At 40.6% G+C, this 17288-nt stretch overlaps 1 protein-coding gene across 1 annotated transcript in view; it reads left to right on the forward strand.

Moving 5' to 3' along the window:
- Positions 1-17288, forward strand: part of MOV10L1 (Mov10 like RISC complex RNA helicase 1) — a 1168229-nt gene that overhangs the window by 390913 nt on the left and 760028 nt on the right. Inside the window, exon 13 of the mRNA XM_053719185.1 lies at positions 2367-2455. Coding sequence (XP_053575160.1) covers positions 2367-2455 — 89 coding nt within the window. The remainder of the gene's footprint in view (positions 1-2366; positions 2456-17288) is intronic.

Here is a 17288-nt window from a genome sequence, read left to right on the forward strand (position 1 = left end):
TACCGCCAAACTCCAAATCTAGCCGTTAGTTTCTTGTAATATGCTATTTTGTAGAATCTGTGTAATTTTGATTTTAAGATTTGATATAGAATTCTGAATGAATTATTTACTTACAATGTAAAAGTTATCAATGGAAAGAATGTTTATGAAGTTTCTTGTAATGTGCTCAAATTGTGCTAATTCTTATTTTTCTTTAAGCTTATTTATTTTTGTTTAAATTGCTAATGCATTTACAACTGTTATTTATGTATATTATTTTGAGAAATTGACAATATTGCATGAACAAAACAGTATTTAATGGAATATGAATTAATCAATGGCTATCCCTTTAAGGAGTGTGGGGGTATAAGAAGCCAAGTTTGTAGATGTGCTAACTGAGCTTGACAAAGATTTGAAACGCGTTGCTCAGTGTTTGACATAGATTCCTGTTTGCATCACCTGACTTTTGAATTTAAGGACTCTTTCGTAGTCTTGTTATTTGTTCAGGTGCTGCATCTCTTTTGGCGCTCAATTATCTCCTCTGGCTTCTACTCTAACGGCCGAACGGGTTTCCTAGAACACATCTATAGTGACAGGTGCAGGAGGTTTCCATAAGGGTCATCTGGAAGCGGGAGAGCCGGGGAGACTACGCCGACACCTGCTTACTTATGTGTAAATTGGAGGGCATCTGGAGGTTAAACTACCCACTCACCATCTGGGAATGCTTTGGAGTTTCCTTAAAAGTTTCCATCTACGCCAATAAGGATAAGGAACATTCCTTTGGAAGCTAACATTTGTGTAATTTGTTCTCTGTCGAGTACATAGTTGCATTTTTTACAGGGAAAAGTGTATCCGTTTTTTTATGTTTTTTTATTGATTTGTATTACAATTGTATTTGTTATTTTTATGTATATTGTATTCCTTATGAATTTTGGCCAATTAAGTAAAGTAATGAATTTTTAATTAACTTTTAATGAATTTTTACTGTATTCAATTTTATTCATTCTGAATAATTTTATGTATTTATTAAAATTACATTCTTTTGATTTGGTAACACTGGTCATTGGATCTATTTATGCACTAATGTATGCCCAAATCTTTGAGTGAATTGTGTTTGTGAAAAGAGAAATATATATTTCCCTAATTAATAATTCTTTGGGACTTTGTCCACTCTGAGATAATACAAGAATTTTTATTAACCCCTTTTTTACTTATAAACTTTAGCATTTGTTTGCGCAAAAAAGTTTTTTATTTTGTGGTCTTACGTACTAAACCTAGTTTCCTTCCTAAGGTTGTTTCTAATAAGAATATTAATCAGGAAATTGTTTTTCCTTCCTTGTGTCCTAACCATTCTTCTAAGAAGGAGCGTCTGTTACATAACTTAGACGTGGTTCGTGCCCTGAAGTTTTACTTGCAGGCGACTAAGGATTTCCGTCAATCATCTTCATTATTTTTGTTTTTTCTGGAAAGCTTAGGGGCCAGAAAGCTACGGCTACCTCTTTCTTTTTGGCTGAAGAGTATCATCCGTCTTGCATATGAGACTGCTGGACAGCAGCCTCCTGAAAGAATTACGGCTCATTCTACTAGTGCTGTGGCTTCCTCATGGGCATTTAAGAACGATGCTTCTGTTGAACAGATTTGCAAGGCTGCAACTTGGTCGTCTCTTCACACTTTTTCCAAATTTGATACTTTTGCCTCGTCAGAGGCTGTTTTTGGGAGAAAGGTTCTTCAAGCAGTGGTGCCTTCCGTTTAGGTTCCTGTCTTGTCCCTCCCTTTCATCCGTGTCCTATAGCTTTGGTATTGTATCCCACAAGTAAGGATGAAATCCGTTGACTTGTCATATCTTGTAAAAGAAAAGGAAATTTATGCTTACCTGATAAATTTATTTATTTTACGATATGACGAGTCCACGGCCCGCCCTGTCAGTTTTTCAGACAGGTTTTTATTTTGGTTAAACTTCAGTCACCTCTGCACCTTGGCTTTTCCTTTCTCTTCCTAACTTCGGTCAAATGACTGGAGTGGGAGGGAAGGGAGGAGCTATATATACAGCTCTGCTGTGGTGCTCTTTGCCTCCTCCTTTGAAATCCGTGGACTCGTCATATCGTAAAATAAATACATTTATCAGGTAAAAATAAATTTCCTTTTTAGAAATAGGATCACTAAGTTAAGATACTATTTTTTTATATTATTATTAGTAGTAGTAGTAGTAGATTTTTTTTATTTGCAGTGATGTCTCAGGATGAAATAGATAACTACATTTGGAAGACAAAATGATTAACTGTTTAAATGCCTATAATTCTTTATTCATGTAAACTTAATTTAAGAGTGTGTGAGTACTGTTACCTCTGGTATAATCTGATTTTCTTTCTTAATATGTAAATAATCAGTTCTGTTTCCGGAGATCTTGGTGTTACAGTCCCCGCAAGTTATTACTACAGAGAGCTGCAGACCATCTTGTGCAGACAGAAAAGAAAAGGTACGGAGCTAGTTAAAATTTTCAGTTGGCGAGCAATTTGTTGGTTCCATATATACTGATACAGAATATAATTCTAAATCCTCTGTTTTAAAGGGACAGTAAAGTCAAAATTAAACTTTCATGATTCAGATAGAGAATGCAATTTTACACAACTTTCCAATCTACTCAGGAGTGTGCACGTGTCTTTAGTACTCTATGGCAGTAGTGTTTTGCGACATTTATAGCTTTGTTATACAATTTTGCAAAACACTGCTGCCATAGAGTACTAAAGACACGTGCGCACTCCTGATCTCTTATGAACCTACCTAATTTTAATCTTCAATAAAAGATACCAAGAGAACAAAGCAAATTTTATAACAAGTAAATTGGAAAGTTATTTAAAATTACATGCTGTATCCGAATCATGAAAGTTTTTTTAATTTTGACTTTACTGTCCCTTTAAATGCTTAAGACACTGATTCGTAATATGACAACTTGGATACTGAAGCCCTTATTTTCCTTGAACCCGTTACTATTTATAATTTTATTAAAATAGTAAATAGTGGGTATGAAAGTAAACCTAGCATTATAAAGAGTTTGCTGAAATAAATGTTTAAATTTTCCATAATTAGAATCTCAAGCTTGTTGTTTAGTAGAATGGAAGATTTGTACTTCACTATCCTAACTAATCTCTTTGTAGCCAGTTCTGAGGAACAAGTGTTTTTTTACACACACACACACACACACACACACACACACACACACACACACACACACTGTTACATATTCTTTAGTCCCATGGCTTGACAATAAACAAAACAAAAAATAGATTATCCTATTTCATGAAACTGTATTCCTTAGAAGAAGGGCATAGTGTCCATTCCACCTTTAGAAGATTCAACACATTTTCTTATATCTGACCAGTTTTTGTAGTCCAGTTTTCTCTTAATTAGAGCCATATCGACGATACTAGAACATTGGCTTAAACTATTCACGTTGTTAGATGAGAAAATGTTTAAAAACAGCATTTCACGAGGAATTGAAAAAAAGACAGTTTTTCTCAGAGGGTTCCCATTATGTGTCATTTAAAAAATTTGTATTAGTGGTTTAAGGTTTCCAGTCTCTCACACTTTACATTAACATAACCCCATTTTGGGTTCAAATGAAGATAGATTCCATCAGTTTGCATAAGGGGCAGTATGTACAAGGAAAATGGAATTCAGAGTAATCCCTTTTTTACTGTTATATTTGAAGATAGGCCTTCACTCTGGCAACAATTATAGGAAACTCTGCAAGGCCAGTTTCTTTCATGTAATTGGCAAGAGTCCATGAGCTAGTGACGTATGGGATATACAATCCTACCAGTAGGGGCAAAGTTTCCCAAACTTTAAATGCCTATAAATACACCCCTCACCACACCCACAATTCAGTTTTACAAATTTTGCCTCCCTATGGAGGTGGTGAAGTTAGTTTGTGCTTGATTTTTCTTCTATGATAAGCGCTTCTCAGCATATTGAAGCCCAATTCCTCTCAGAGTACAGTGTTTGTCAGAAGGATGTGAAGGGAGTATCGCCTTTTGATTTTATGCTTTTCCTTGTGGGATATCGCAAGTTCGTCATTTTTCCGAGTTCCTTACACAAGGTTGCGTCGTTAGTGACACGAGTATCTGGACGTTATAGGCGGCAAAATATTTTCAGTTACGCTGTGCGTCATACTTGGCGCCAAATTTTTTATTATTTTGTCACCCCATTACTATTTGCCTCTTGCATTTTGACGCAACGCGAGTGTGTCATTTCCGTACATGGTTGGGGCCCAAAATGTTTTACGTTACGTTGTGCGTCGTACTTGCTGCCAAACTTTTTTCATTATTTATTTGCCCCATTGCTGTTTGCCTCTTGCCTTTTTCTATGTCAGAGGGCTATGCTATTTGCATTTTTTCCCATTCCTGAAACTGCCATATAAGGATATTGATCATTTTGCTTTATATGTTGTTTTTTCTTTTACATTCTGCAAGATGTCTCAATCTGATCCTGTCTCAGAAGTATCTGTTGGAACTTTGCTGCCTGATATCGGTTCTTCCAAAGCTAAGTGCATTTGTTGTAAACTTGTGGAGATTATATCTCCAAATGTCATTTGTAATAGTTGTCATGATAAACTTTTACATGCAGATAATGTGTCCATCAGTAATAGTAGATTGCCGGTTGCAGTTCCTACAACTTATAATGTACATGATATTCCTATGAATTTTAAAGAATTTGTTACTGATTCTATTCAGAAGGCCCTGTCTGCTTTTCCGCCTTCTAATAAACGTAAAAGGTCTTTTAAAACTTCTCATAAGATTGATGAAATTTCAAATGACCGACAACATAATGAATTATCCTCCTCTGATGAGGATCTATCTGATTCAGAAGATCATTCCTCATATACACTGACAAATCTACTTATTTATTTAAAATGGAGTATATTCGTTCTTTGTTAAAAGAAGTGTTAATTACTTTGGATATTGAGGAAACTAGTCCTCTTGACCTTAAAACTAGTAAACGTTTAAATTCTGTTTTTAAACCTCCTGTGGTTACTCCAGAGGTTTTTTCTATTTCTGATATGATTTCTAACGAATGGAATAAGCCGGGTACTTCTTTCATTCCTTCTTCAAGGTTTAAAAAATTGTATCCTTTACCAGCAATTTCAATAGAGTTTTGGGAAAAGATCCCCAAAGTTGATGGGCCTATTTCTACTCTTGCTAAACATACCACTATTCCTTTGGAAGATAGTACTTCTTTTAAGGATCCTTTAGATAGGAAACATGAATCTTATCTAAGGAAAGCTTTTTTATATTCAGGTCATCTTCTCAGGCCTGCAATTTCTTTAGCTGATGTTGTAGCTGCATCAACTTTTTGGTTGGAAAATTTAGCGCAACAAGAATTGGATTCTGACATATCTAGCATTGTTCGCTTACTGCAACATGCTAATCATTTTATTTGTGATGCCATTTTTGATATTATCAAAATTGAGGTTAGATCCATGTCTTTAGTTATTTTAGCTAGAAGAGCTTTGTGGCTTAAATCTTGGAATGCTGATATGACATCTAAATCTAGATTGCTATCTCTTTCTTTCCAAGGTAATAATTTATTTGGTTCTCAGTTGGATTCTATTATTTCAACTATTACTGGGGGGAAGGGAGTTTTTTTGCCTCAGGATAAAAGACCTAAGGGTAAATCTAAGGCTTCTAACCGTTTTCGTTCCTTTCGTCAAAATTAGGAACAAAAACCTAATCCTTCGCCCAAGGAATCTGCTTTCAATTGGAAGCCTTCCTCAAATTGGAATAAATCCAAGCCATTTAAGAAACCAAAGTCAGCCCCTAAGTCCGCATGAAGGTGCGGCTCTCATTCCAGCTCAGCTGGTATGGGGCAGATTAAGGTTTTTCAAGGATGTTTGGATAAATTCTGTCCAAAATCAATGGATTCAGAGCATTATCTCTCAGGGGTATCGAATAGGATTCAGAGTAAGACCTCCTGTGAGAAGATTTTTTCTCTCACGCATCCTATGGAAATTGAAATTTTAAAATGTTAACCTTTTATGTATAGAATTGTGCATTCATATGTCATATGTAAAAAAGAAAAAAGAAAAAGAATGTAGTCGATAATTGATATATTCCTGTGATATTTCTAATCAATAATATGAATATGAATCACAGGAATATATCAATTATCGACTACATTCTTTTTCTTTTTTACATATGACATATGAATGTACAATTCTATATATGAAAGGTTAACATTTTAAAATTTTAATTTGCATAGTACATTCTTTCTTTTCAATAACAAATTAGCCTCAGAGACACCTGACAGTCCACACATGTGAGAATCAATTAGGCACAGACCCCTTACAATCGATACAATTGTTTGTCTGTAGGGTATAAAAGGCAGAGCTAGGAATGAGTATGATATGCCTGATGAAACGGTTTGTTAACCGAGAAACGCGATCAGAAAATCAAAGATTCTAAATACTTGCCAAGCCCTTCAGTCCATTCCTCGGCCATCAGTGGCTCAGTGTATTAAGGTAATTGGATTAATGGTAGCTGCAATGGACATCATTCCGTTTGCTCGTTTTCATCTGAGACCACTGCAGCTGTGCATGCTCAGACAGTGGAATGGGGACTATGCGAATTTATCTCCTCAGATAAATCTGGATCAATAGACCAGAGAGACTCTTCTTTGGTGGTTGTCACTGGATCATCTGTCCCAGGGGACGTGTTTCCGCAGACCCTCGTGGGTGATAGTGACAACGGACGCCAGCCTCCTGGGCTGTAGTCTGGAATTCCCTGAAGGCTCAGGGTTTATGGACTCAGGTGGAGTCTCTACTTCCAATCAATATTCTGGAATTGAGAGCAATATTCAATTCGCTTCAGGCGTGGCCTCAGTTGGCTTTGGACAAATTCATCAGATTCCAGTTGGACAATATCACAACTGTAGCTTATATCAATCATCAAGGGGGAACGAGGAGTTCCTTAGCGATGAAAGAAGTATCCAAGATAATTCAATGGGCGGAGGCCCACTCTTGTTATCTGTCGGCAATCTACATCCCAGGAGTAGAGAACTGGGAAGAGGATTTTCTAAATCGACAGACCTTTCATCCGGGGGAGTGGGAACTCCACCCGGAGGTGTTTGCCTCTCTGATTCTCCGATGGGGCAGACCGGAATTGGATCTGATGGCATCTCGTCAGAATGCCAAGCTTCCAAGATACGGATCCAGGTCAAGGGATCCCCAGGCAGAACTGATAGATGCCTTTGCAGTGCCTTGGTCGTTCAGCCTAGCTTATGTGTTTCCACCATTTCCTCTCCTTCCACGCGTGATTGCTCGGATCAAACAGGAGAGAGCTTCAGTAATCCTGATCGCGCCTGCGTGGCCACACAGGACTTGGTATGCGGATCTAGTAGACATGTCCTCTCTGCCACCTTGGAAACTTCCATTGAGACAGGACATTCTCATTCAAGGACCTTTCCAACATCCAAATCTAAATTATCTGCAGCTGACTGCTTGGAGATTGAACGCTTGACTTTATCTAAGTGGGGATTCTCAGATTTAGTCATTGATACTTTGATACAGGCACGTAAGCCTTTCACTAGAAAGATCTATTATAATATATGGCGTAAATATCTTTTTTGGTGTGAATCCAAGGGTTACTCATGGAGTAAAGTTAGGATTCCCAGGATTCTGTCTTTTCTCCAAGAAGGATTGGAGAAAGGGTTATCAGCGAGTTCCTTAAAGGGACAGATTTCTGCTTTGTCAATTTGGCTTCACAAACGTTTGGCAGATGTTCCAGATGTTCAGTCTTTTTGTCAGGCTCCAACCAGAATTAAGCCTGTGTTTAGACCAATTACTCCTCCCTGGAGTTTGAATTTAGTTCTTTTTTTTTTTTTTTTTCCAATTTGTTTTTTTTCAATTTGTTTTTTATTATTGAGGATACAACAAATGAGTACAGGTACCACAAATACAATTGTTTCAGCATTCATGTAAGAGAATTACCTACTTATTAGCTAGAAATTTAACAGGATATATATAGACAGTGTATGTAAGTTTTCAACTAATTAAACCCACATAGAAGAGTATGACACAGCTGTACTGTAGAACCGTTCGTTGTTTACAAGGAAAAGCAGGTATTAGTTTCCAGTGGATGGTTGCACGTATCCCTCAATATCTTTTTTCTTTTTTTTTTAAACTTGAAAAACAACTTAACATTTCTAATACATCTAACAACAATTAAAACTAAGTGCCTTGCTACCTAAGTAGTATACCATCATGTTGACCCTCACATGTCAAGCCCTATGACGTAGTAAGGATGTATAAGTGGGAGAGAATGAAGAGAGAGAGAAAAAAAAAAAAAAAAAGGGAAGAAAGAAAAGAGAAGAGAGGGGGGAGAGGGTGTGGGTGTAGTGTGGAGAGGAGAAGGGGGACCTCCTAGGTGCAATCAAAAGAAAGATTCAATCAGAATCATCTCAGACCCATCAGTTCTGCTCTGGGGGGACTCCTCGATAGTTAAAGCGGCCCATTCTCCCCGCAGAATGCCCTCCAACACTATCTCATGCTGTGCAAAGGGTTTAAGAATTTGTTTTTGCTGTCCTGGTGGTAGCTTTTCTATACGATATCTCCATTTCCTCAGAAAAGGTTGTAGTCTGTTTAGTGTCCCAGCAAGCATCTTGTCTCTCAATAAGCAGGTGCCTAAAGAGAACCCTCTTAAACTGTGTCAATGAAGGTGTGGAGCGAGAGCACCATAGGGTGAGAATACAGTGTCTTGCAAGTAGTGTACACAAAGTCAGTAGAGACTGTTTCTTACTATCTATATTAGTCCATGTAAACAGATATATTGGTGGGATTGAATGAAATGTCAAGACTCATGGTTACCTTAAGCCAGTATTGCAGGCATCCCCAGAATCTCTTAAGCAAGGGGCAGTCAAAAAAGTAGTGGACTAAAGAGGGATTGGGGAACTGACATTTTATGCATTGGTTTGGGAGGTGGGGGTTCCATTTCGCCCTTCTACTAGGGGTGATATAGTCCCTGTTAATCAATCTAATTTGTGCCTCCCTCAATGGCAGTGCCAAAGTTGCTGATTTGGTTTTCAGGAGACTGTCTTTGACATCCTGAACGGATATCTCCGCTGTAGTGTCCAATTTCAGTTTTTCCAATAAGCCTACCTGAGCCTTAGCACTACATGGTCGAAGAATTTCCTGATATATCCCTGACATAGAAAAGTTCCCCAGTTTGAAGGCAGTTTGGGGAATTGCAAATGGGGCCTGATACCAGAATCCTGGGTTGGCGTCCATTAAGGCTTTAATATAATGCCTAAGCTGCAGATAGGCATAAAAATGTTGATTTGAGAGGTTGAAGGACGCTTTTAGGTCCTGAAATGTTCTGACGGTGTGCGACAGCGGATCCAAAGCATCCCCGAGCCTCCGCAGTCCCCTCTCGTCCCATAGGGTAAATGGAGCATGTTCATCTCCTCCTGGGAATTTAATGTTGCCCCTAATAGCTATATACTTAGGTGAAGGGCACAGTTGGCCCAGTTCTTTATGTGTTGGGGTATATCCCCTGATTGGCAATATGGGAGGTATGCCAGACCACAGCGCTCAATTACCGCCTCCTCCAGCTGTTTGTCATAGAAGTGTGCAGTGTCCAGCTGCCAATCCAGTACTAGTCTTATTAAAGCAGCCCAGTTATAATATTGGATATGCGGCAGACCCAAGCCACCGTTAAGAAATGAGGCATGCAGTTTATTAGCTGCAATTCTGTTTTTTTTTCCCCTTCCATATGAAGCATTTCAGAGCTCTATTGAGCCTCCTCACATCTCCATTAGTCATCAAGAAGGGTAAAACAAGCAGTGGGTACAGGAGCCTAGGTAATAGTGACATTTTAAATAAGTTTACACGTCCAGTGAGACTCAGCGGAAGGTTATGCCAGCTTGTCAAACGAGAGCATATCGAGTTGCACTGTCGGGTAATGTTGAGGTCATATATTTTATGTGGATTCTTATGTAGGTTAATACCTAAGTATGTAAGGGAGTCAGTTACCTCAACAAAGGGGTACCGGGTAGTGTCCGATGTATGTTTGTGTAGCCACAAGATCTCGGACTTAGTGTTGTTCACCTTATATCCCGAGAATCTTAGGTATAGATGACTTAGGGGAGTCCACAAACAACAACATGTCGTCCGCGTACAGTGCTAGATGAAGTACGCGCTTCCCCAAAGTTATTCCCGGAAAATTTTGCCGCAGGGTCACTGCCAGGTGTTCCAGGGCCAGATCAAAGATCAGAGGAGACAGGGGGCACCCCTGTCTAGTGCCCCTCCCCAGAGAGAAGCTCGAGGAGAAACAGCCATTAACCAGGATATGAGCTGTAGGGGTTGCGTAGAGTTTCCTCAATACCTCCATATACGAGCCTCGGAAGTTAAAGTGATTCAGGACATCAAATAGATAAGGCCATTCGACACGGTCGAAGGCCTTCTCTGCATCTAGGGAGAGGAGAAATGCCTCCGAATTGTCCCCTCCAGGACGGTTCTGCCCCCGTTCCCAATAATAGTTGATAACATGTAGCACACGTCTTAAGTTGGTTACCGGGGTACGCTGGTACACAAAACCAGTTTGATCCGGGTCAAGGAGAGTAGGCAAGATAACTTTTAGGCGATTTGCAAGAATCTTCGTAAAGATCTTGTAGTCCGAATTTAAGAGCGAGATCGGACGATATGATCCTGGCTCCAACGGTTCTCGCCCCGGCTTCGGAAGTAGAGTAATATGAGCCGAAGAAAAGGTATCGGAAGGGTGGTTGTCTTCCTTGAAGAGGCCATTGTACACTTGATTAAGTATGGGCGACACCTGCGGCAGTAGCAGACGATAAAGTTCTATGGGGAGTCCGTCTGGACCTGCTACCTTACCCACAGACAGGGATTTGATCGTGGCCTGCACCTCCTCCACTGAGATGGGGGCGTTGAGACTCCAATTGGTCATCTGTTAACTTTGGAAGTGATACTGAGTGCCAGAATCGTTCCAATACCTCCGTTGGAGGCTCTGATTGACTAGTGTACAGCTGTTTATAGTAGAGAGCAAAACCCTCCTCTATCTCTAGAGGTGTCCTATATGTATCGCCGTTCAGCTGTATAGCCGCAACCTCTCGACCCATCTCTCTTTTATTTACTAGGTTGGCCAGCAGCTTACCCGATCTGTTCCCATATCTGTGGAATTTGATCGCCGACTTCAACAAGTCAGAAACCGCTTTCTGTTTCAGGAAAGCCTCTAACTCCTCCTTAGCCAACACGAACGCCTCTTGTGCGTCCCTGGATTTGGAGACATGGTAAGTTTGGTAAGACTGTTCTAGGGTCTTCTGTAGTTCACTATGTCTCTGTTGTGCCCTATGCTTTAAATTAGCTACATAGGAGATAATATGTCCTGTTAGAACTGCTTTGGCAGTATCCCAGAACAGCTGTGGTCGATCCAGGTGCTGGTGGTTCTCTGTATAGAAATCATTCCAGCAGTGTGTGAGGTATTTTTTGAAGGCCTCCGAGGTCAACAAGTATGATGGGAATCTGAGCGTATTCCTATTTGGCTTATTTCTGTGGAGCTTCAGTATCAGTCCCACTGGGGCATGATCTGACAGTAAGATAGTGTATATTTTCTCTTGACTAACCCTGGGAATTAACCCTTCCGATATCCAGAACATATCAATTCTAGATAGAGAGCCTGCCGCCTTGGACAGGCATGTATAGCTCCTTTCCAGAGGATGTCTCCTTCTCCAGATGTCGCACACCGCCAAATCTGAGTGTAGTTTGGAGAAAACCTTTGTTTCAAATTTTCCCCTATGTTTTGAAAGCCGAGCATTAGCGTCTACCGGACCCAACCAAGTTCTATCCAGCTGCGGACTTGGAGTCAGATTAAAATCTCCCCCCAGAATAAGTGGAGCATCACCAAAAGGAGTCAATGCTTGAGTCAAAGTGTTCCAAAAGGCAAGAGTTTTAGAGTTGGGGGCATAAATATTGCAAAGAACGTAGATGGTGTCCTGAATTTTAACCCTCAGTATCAGAAATCTACCCTCCTTATCCTTATACGTCTGCAACAGTTCAAATGAAAGGCGCTTACCAAATAGAACAGCCAAACCTCTACTTGAGCTAGTATAAGATAGATAAGAGATCGATCCCACCCATTTTTGTTTTAATTTGTCATGTTCTGTATCTGTTAAGTGGGTCTCTTGAAGGAACGCTATGTCAGAGTCTAGTTTTTTTTAAATGAGAGAGGATCGCTCTCCTCTTTACTGGGGAGTTAATACCCGCCACGTTCCAAGACGTCAATTTAAGTGTCATTTATATCCATATAGAGGGGATAAGAGGAATGGGTTCAGAGAGGGCGGGGAGGAGAAAAGAAAGGAGGAGAGAGAAGAAGAAGAGAGAGAGAAAAAAAAAAAAAAAGTTGAACTGTGTATATGTGGAATCAGGGTATGTGTTGCCTAGTTTGGCCAGAATAAGGTATACATTATATTCTACATGCTTGGACATGGCATCCAACCAACATATATAGCAATGTTACGAGGGGTCTTATCCACACATACCTGAAACAAAACTTGCAAAGTTCTCCCAGATAAGCCATACCACCATATGAACCAATGTATTCCCACAGTAATGGTCTCCTTATCCCCACCGCAACCCAAATATTTCCCAGAAGTTGACCTCCCTGTAGCAATAAAGCAACTATGAGCTCCCAGCAAAGACATCTAGCGATACATTGTAATGGTAATGTCTGGGGATATGTGCAAACTATTGAATAATAAGGGGTCCCACAGCAATACACAACACACCGGGCGACATGCAATACAGTGAAGCAATTACCAAGTCTGCTCCCCTCGCCACCCAGCCCACAGGCGGACTCCGCCCGCGGAGGAGGCAGCAAGAAGGCCAGATAGAAATACACGTATGTGAAACTCCCATGTAACAAGTCTACCGCCCACCCCCCGTGAAAGGAAAAGGTAATACATTGTAATGAGTGCAATTTGGTGAGTATACAGGGTAGGAGAGGACAAGTCGTAGTACACTGATATACACTGGGCCGAGTAGGTAATGATGTTGTTAATCCCATGGCCCACACGCCTTTCCACCGCCTGAGGGGAGTGAAAGTATTTAGGGCCTGCAGGGGTTTGCAAGCGAAGCTTGGCTGGAAAAAGCAGAGCTACTTGTCGGCCCTGCTCATACAAGCGTGAGCAAATAGGTGAGAAATCCTTCCGCTGCCTGGATACCTCTGAAGAAAAATCTTGAAATTACAATAGCCGATTGCCCTCATATAAAACTTCTTTCTGGAGGCGATAAGCCCTTAAGATTCGCAGCTTCTCTTGGAAGTTGAGACACCTGAAGATTACTTGTCTCGGTTTCATGTTGTTGTTTTCCAGATTTCTTTCAGGGCCTACTCTGTGAGCCCTCTCCACATCCAAGGGCAATATATCGTGTGGTATACCCAGAAGCTTTGGCAAAATTAAAGCTGCAAAAGCCAGGAGATCCTTACCCTTGACTTTTTCAGGCAGACCCACCACCCGCAGATTATTGCGGCGGCTGCGATTTTCCAGGTCCTCCACACGCTCTTGCAGTAACTTATTCTGGCGTAGTATTTGTTGTAAGGAATTACTAGATGCCGCCTGTATGTCTTCTATCTCAGAGATGCGGCCCTCTGCTTCAGAGATACGGGTAGAGTACTGCCTGACCTCGCTAGTTAAGGTGTCAAGTCCTGCTTGCAGGTTCTCCATTTTAGGGAGAAAGAAGGATTTCAGGTCTTTCATAAGTTGTGTCTGATCTCCAGTGCGTTTGGCGGTGTCATCTGGGCACATCTCAATCACCGCCTGGGTTTCTAGCTGGTTTCTAAGGGACGCCACTCAGTCCCGGATCCTCCAATGCTGCCTCTTCAAAGTATATTGCTATCGCGGCGCCATATAATCTGGCCGCCCACGTGGGTAAATTCACTGCAGCGCAACCGGGGGATAAAGTAGCTGTTAAACTTAGCGCAGCACTTTTGGTCAGTCGCCGATGTCCACTGTGAAGGAATCCCAACAAGATATAGCTGCGGGGAGGCAGATCAGGAGCAAAAAAGCAAGGTATATAGCAAGTTTAATTATTTCTAATGGCGGAGCTCTCGTTCCTTGCTGCCGTCTGCCAAGCCCTCCCACCGGAAGTCTGAATTTAGTTCTTAGAGTTCTTCAAGGGGTTCCGTTTGAACCCATGCATTCCATAGATATTAAATTATCTTGGAAAGTTTTGTTTTTGGTTGCTATTTCTTCGGCTCGTAGAGTTTCTGAGCTTTCAGCGTTACAGTGTGATTCGCCTTATCTTATATTTCATTCTGATAAGGTGGTTTTGCGTACCAAACCTGGATTCCTTCCTAAGGTTGTTTCAAATAAGAATAATAATCAGGAAATTGTTGTTCCTTCATTGTGTCCTAATCCTTCTTAGAAGGGGCGTTTGTTACATAATCTGGACGTGGTCCGTGCCTTGAAATTTTATTTACAGGCAACTAAGGATTTCCGTCAATCATCTTCATTATTCATTGTTTATTCCAGAAAGCGTATGGGTCTGAAAGCTACTGCTACCTCTTTCTTTTTGGCTGAGGAGTATCATCTGCCTGGCATATGAGACTGCTGGACAGCAGCTTCCTGAAAGAATTACGGCTCATTCTACTAGGGCTGTGGCTTCCACATGGGCTTTTAAAAATAATGCTTCTGTTGAGCAGATTTGCAAGGCTGCGACTTGGTCATCTCTTCATACTTTTTCCAAATTTTACTTTACTTTACTTCTGAGGCTTTAGCTTTGGTATTGTATCCCACAAGTAAGGATTAAATCCTTGGACTCGTCGTATCTTGTAGAAGAAAAGTAATTTTATGCTTACCTGATAAATTAATTTCTTTGACGATACAAGTCCACGGCCCTCGTTATTTCAGACAGATTTAAATTATATTTTTGTAACTTCAGTCACCTCTGCATCTTTTAGGGAAGGGAGGAGCTATATATACATCTCTGCTGTGGTGCTCTTTGCCACTTCCTGTTAGCAGGAGGTGAATATCCCACAAGTAAGGATGAAATCCGTGGACTCGTCGTATCGTAGAAGAAATTAATTTATCAGGTAAGCATAAATTTACTTTTCTCCAACATTGGTGTGTCCGGTCCACGGCGTCATCCTTACTTGTGGGAATATCTCTTCCCCAACAGGAAATGGCAAAGAGTCCCAGCAAAGCTGGCCATATAGTCCCTCCTAGGCTCCGCCCACCCCAGTCATTCTCTTTGCCGTTGCACAGGCAACATCTCCACGGAGATGGTTAAGAGTTTTTTGGTGTTTAAATGTAGTTTTTTATTCTTCTATCAAGTGTTTGTTATTTTAAAATAGTGCTGGTATGTACTATTTACTCTGAAACAGAAAAGGATGAAGATTTCTGTTTGTGAGAGGAAGATGATTTTAGCAGACAGTAACTAAAATCGATTGCTGTTTCCACATAGGACTGTTGAGATGAAGTAACTTCAGTTGGGGGAAACAGTTAGCAGACTTTTCTGCTTAAGGTATGACTAGCCATATTTCTAACAAGACCATGTAATGCTGGAAGGCTGTCATTTCCCCTCATGGGGACCGGTAAGCCATTTTCTTAGTCAAGTAAAGAGAATAAAGGGCTTAATATGGGCTATAAAACTGGTAGACACTTTTATGGGCTAAATTGATTGCTTTATTTGGGCATTTTATACATGTTTATGCTGATAATTCACATTTATAAACTTGGGGAACGTTTTTTAATGGCAGGCACTATGTTAGACACCTTTTCCAGTCAGGGAGGGCCTTCCCAGTTGTAGGCTGAGCCTCATTTTCGTGCCATTACTGCGCAGTTGTTTTTGAGAGCAAGACATGCAGATGCATGTGTGAGGATCTGAAAGTAGCTGGAAAAGTTTCTAGAAGGCGTTACTTGGTATCGTATTCCCCTCTGGGCTTGGTTAGGTCACAGCAAAGGCTATAGCTGGGACTGTATAGGGGTTACATTTGTAAACGGCTCCGGTTCCGTTATTTTAGGGGTTAAAGCTCTGAAAATTGGTGTGCAATACTCTTAATGCTTTAAGACACTGTGGTGAAATTTTGGTAATTTTTGAACAATTCCTTCATACTTTTTCACATATTCAGTAATAAAGTGTTTTCTGTTTAAAATTTAAAGAGACAGTAACGGTTTTGTTTTAAAACGTTTTTTGTGCTTTATTGACAAGTTTAAGCCTGTTTAACATGTCTGTGCCTTCGGATAAGCTATGTTCTATATGTATGAAAGCCAATGTGTCTCCCCATTTAAATTTGTGTGATAATTGTGCCATAGCGTCCAAACAAAGTAAGGACAGTACTGCCACAGATAATGAAATTGCCCAAGATGATTCTTCAGATGAGGGGAGTAAACATGATACTACATCATCTCCTACTGTGTCTACACCAGTTTTGCCCACGCAGGAGGCCCCTAGTACATCTAGCGCGCCAATGCTTATGACGGCTGTAATGGATAACTCCATAGCAAATATTTTATCCAAAATGCCTACATATCAGAGAAAGCGTGATTGCTCTGTTTTAAACACTGAAGAGCAGGAGGGCGCTGATGATAATTGTTCTGTCATACCCTCACACCAATCTGAAGTGGCCATGAGGGAGGTTTTGTCAGATGGGGAAATTTCAGATTCAGGAAAAATTTCTCATCAAGCTGAACCTGATGTTGTGACATTTAAATTTAAATTAGAACATCTCCGCGCACTGCTTAAAGAGGTGTTATCTACTCTGGATGATTGTGACAACTTGGTCATTCCAGAGAAATTATGTAAGATGGACAAGTTCCTAGAGGTTCCGGTGCACCACGACGCTTTTCCTATACCCAAGCGGGTGGTGGACATAGTGAATAAGGAGTGGGAAAAGCCCGGCATACCTTTTGTTCCCCCCCCCCTATATTTAAGAAATTATTTCCTATGGTCGACCCCAGAAAGGACTTATGGCAGACAGTCCCTAAGGTCGAGGGGGCAGTTTCTACTCTAAACAAGCGCACTACTATTCCTATCGAGGATAGTTGTGCTTTCAAAGATCCTATGGATAAAAAATTGGAGGGTTTGCTTAAAAAGATTTTTGTACAGCAAGGGTACCTTCTACAACCCATTTCGTGCATTGTTCCTGTCACTACAGCAGCGTGGTTCTGGTTCGAGGAACTAGAAAAGTCGCTCAGTAGAGAGACTCCATATGAGGAGGTTATGGACAGAGTTCACGCACTTAAGTTGGCTAACTCTTTTATTTTAGATGCCGCTTTGCAATTAGCTAGATTAGCGGCAAAAAATTCAG

The sequence above is a fragment of the Bombina bombina genome, chromosome 6, assembly GCF_027579735.1.
Source record: "Bombina bombina isolate aBomBom1 chromosome 6, aBomBom1.pri, whole genome shotgun sequence".
Classification (NCBI taxonomy): domain Eukaryota; kingdom Metazoa; phylum Chordata; class Amphibia; order Anura; family Bombinatoridae; genus Bombina; species Bombina bombina.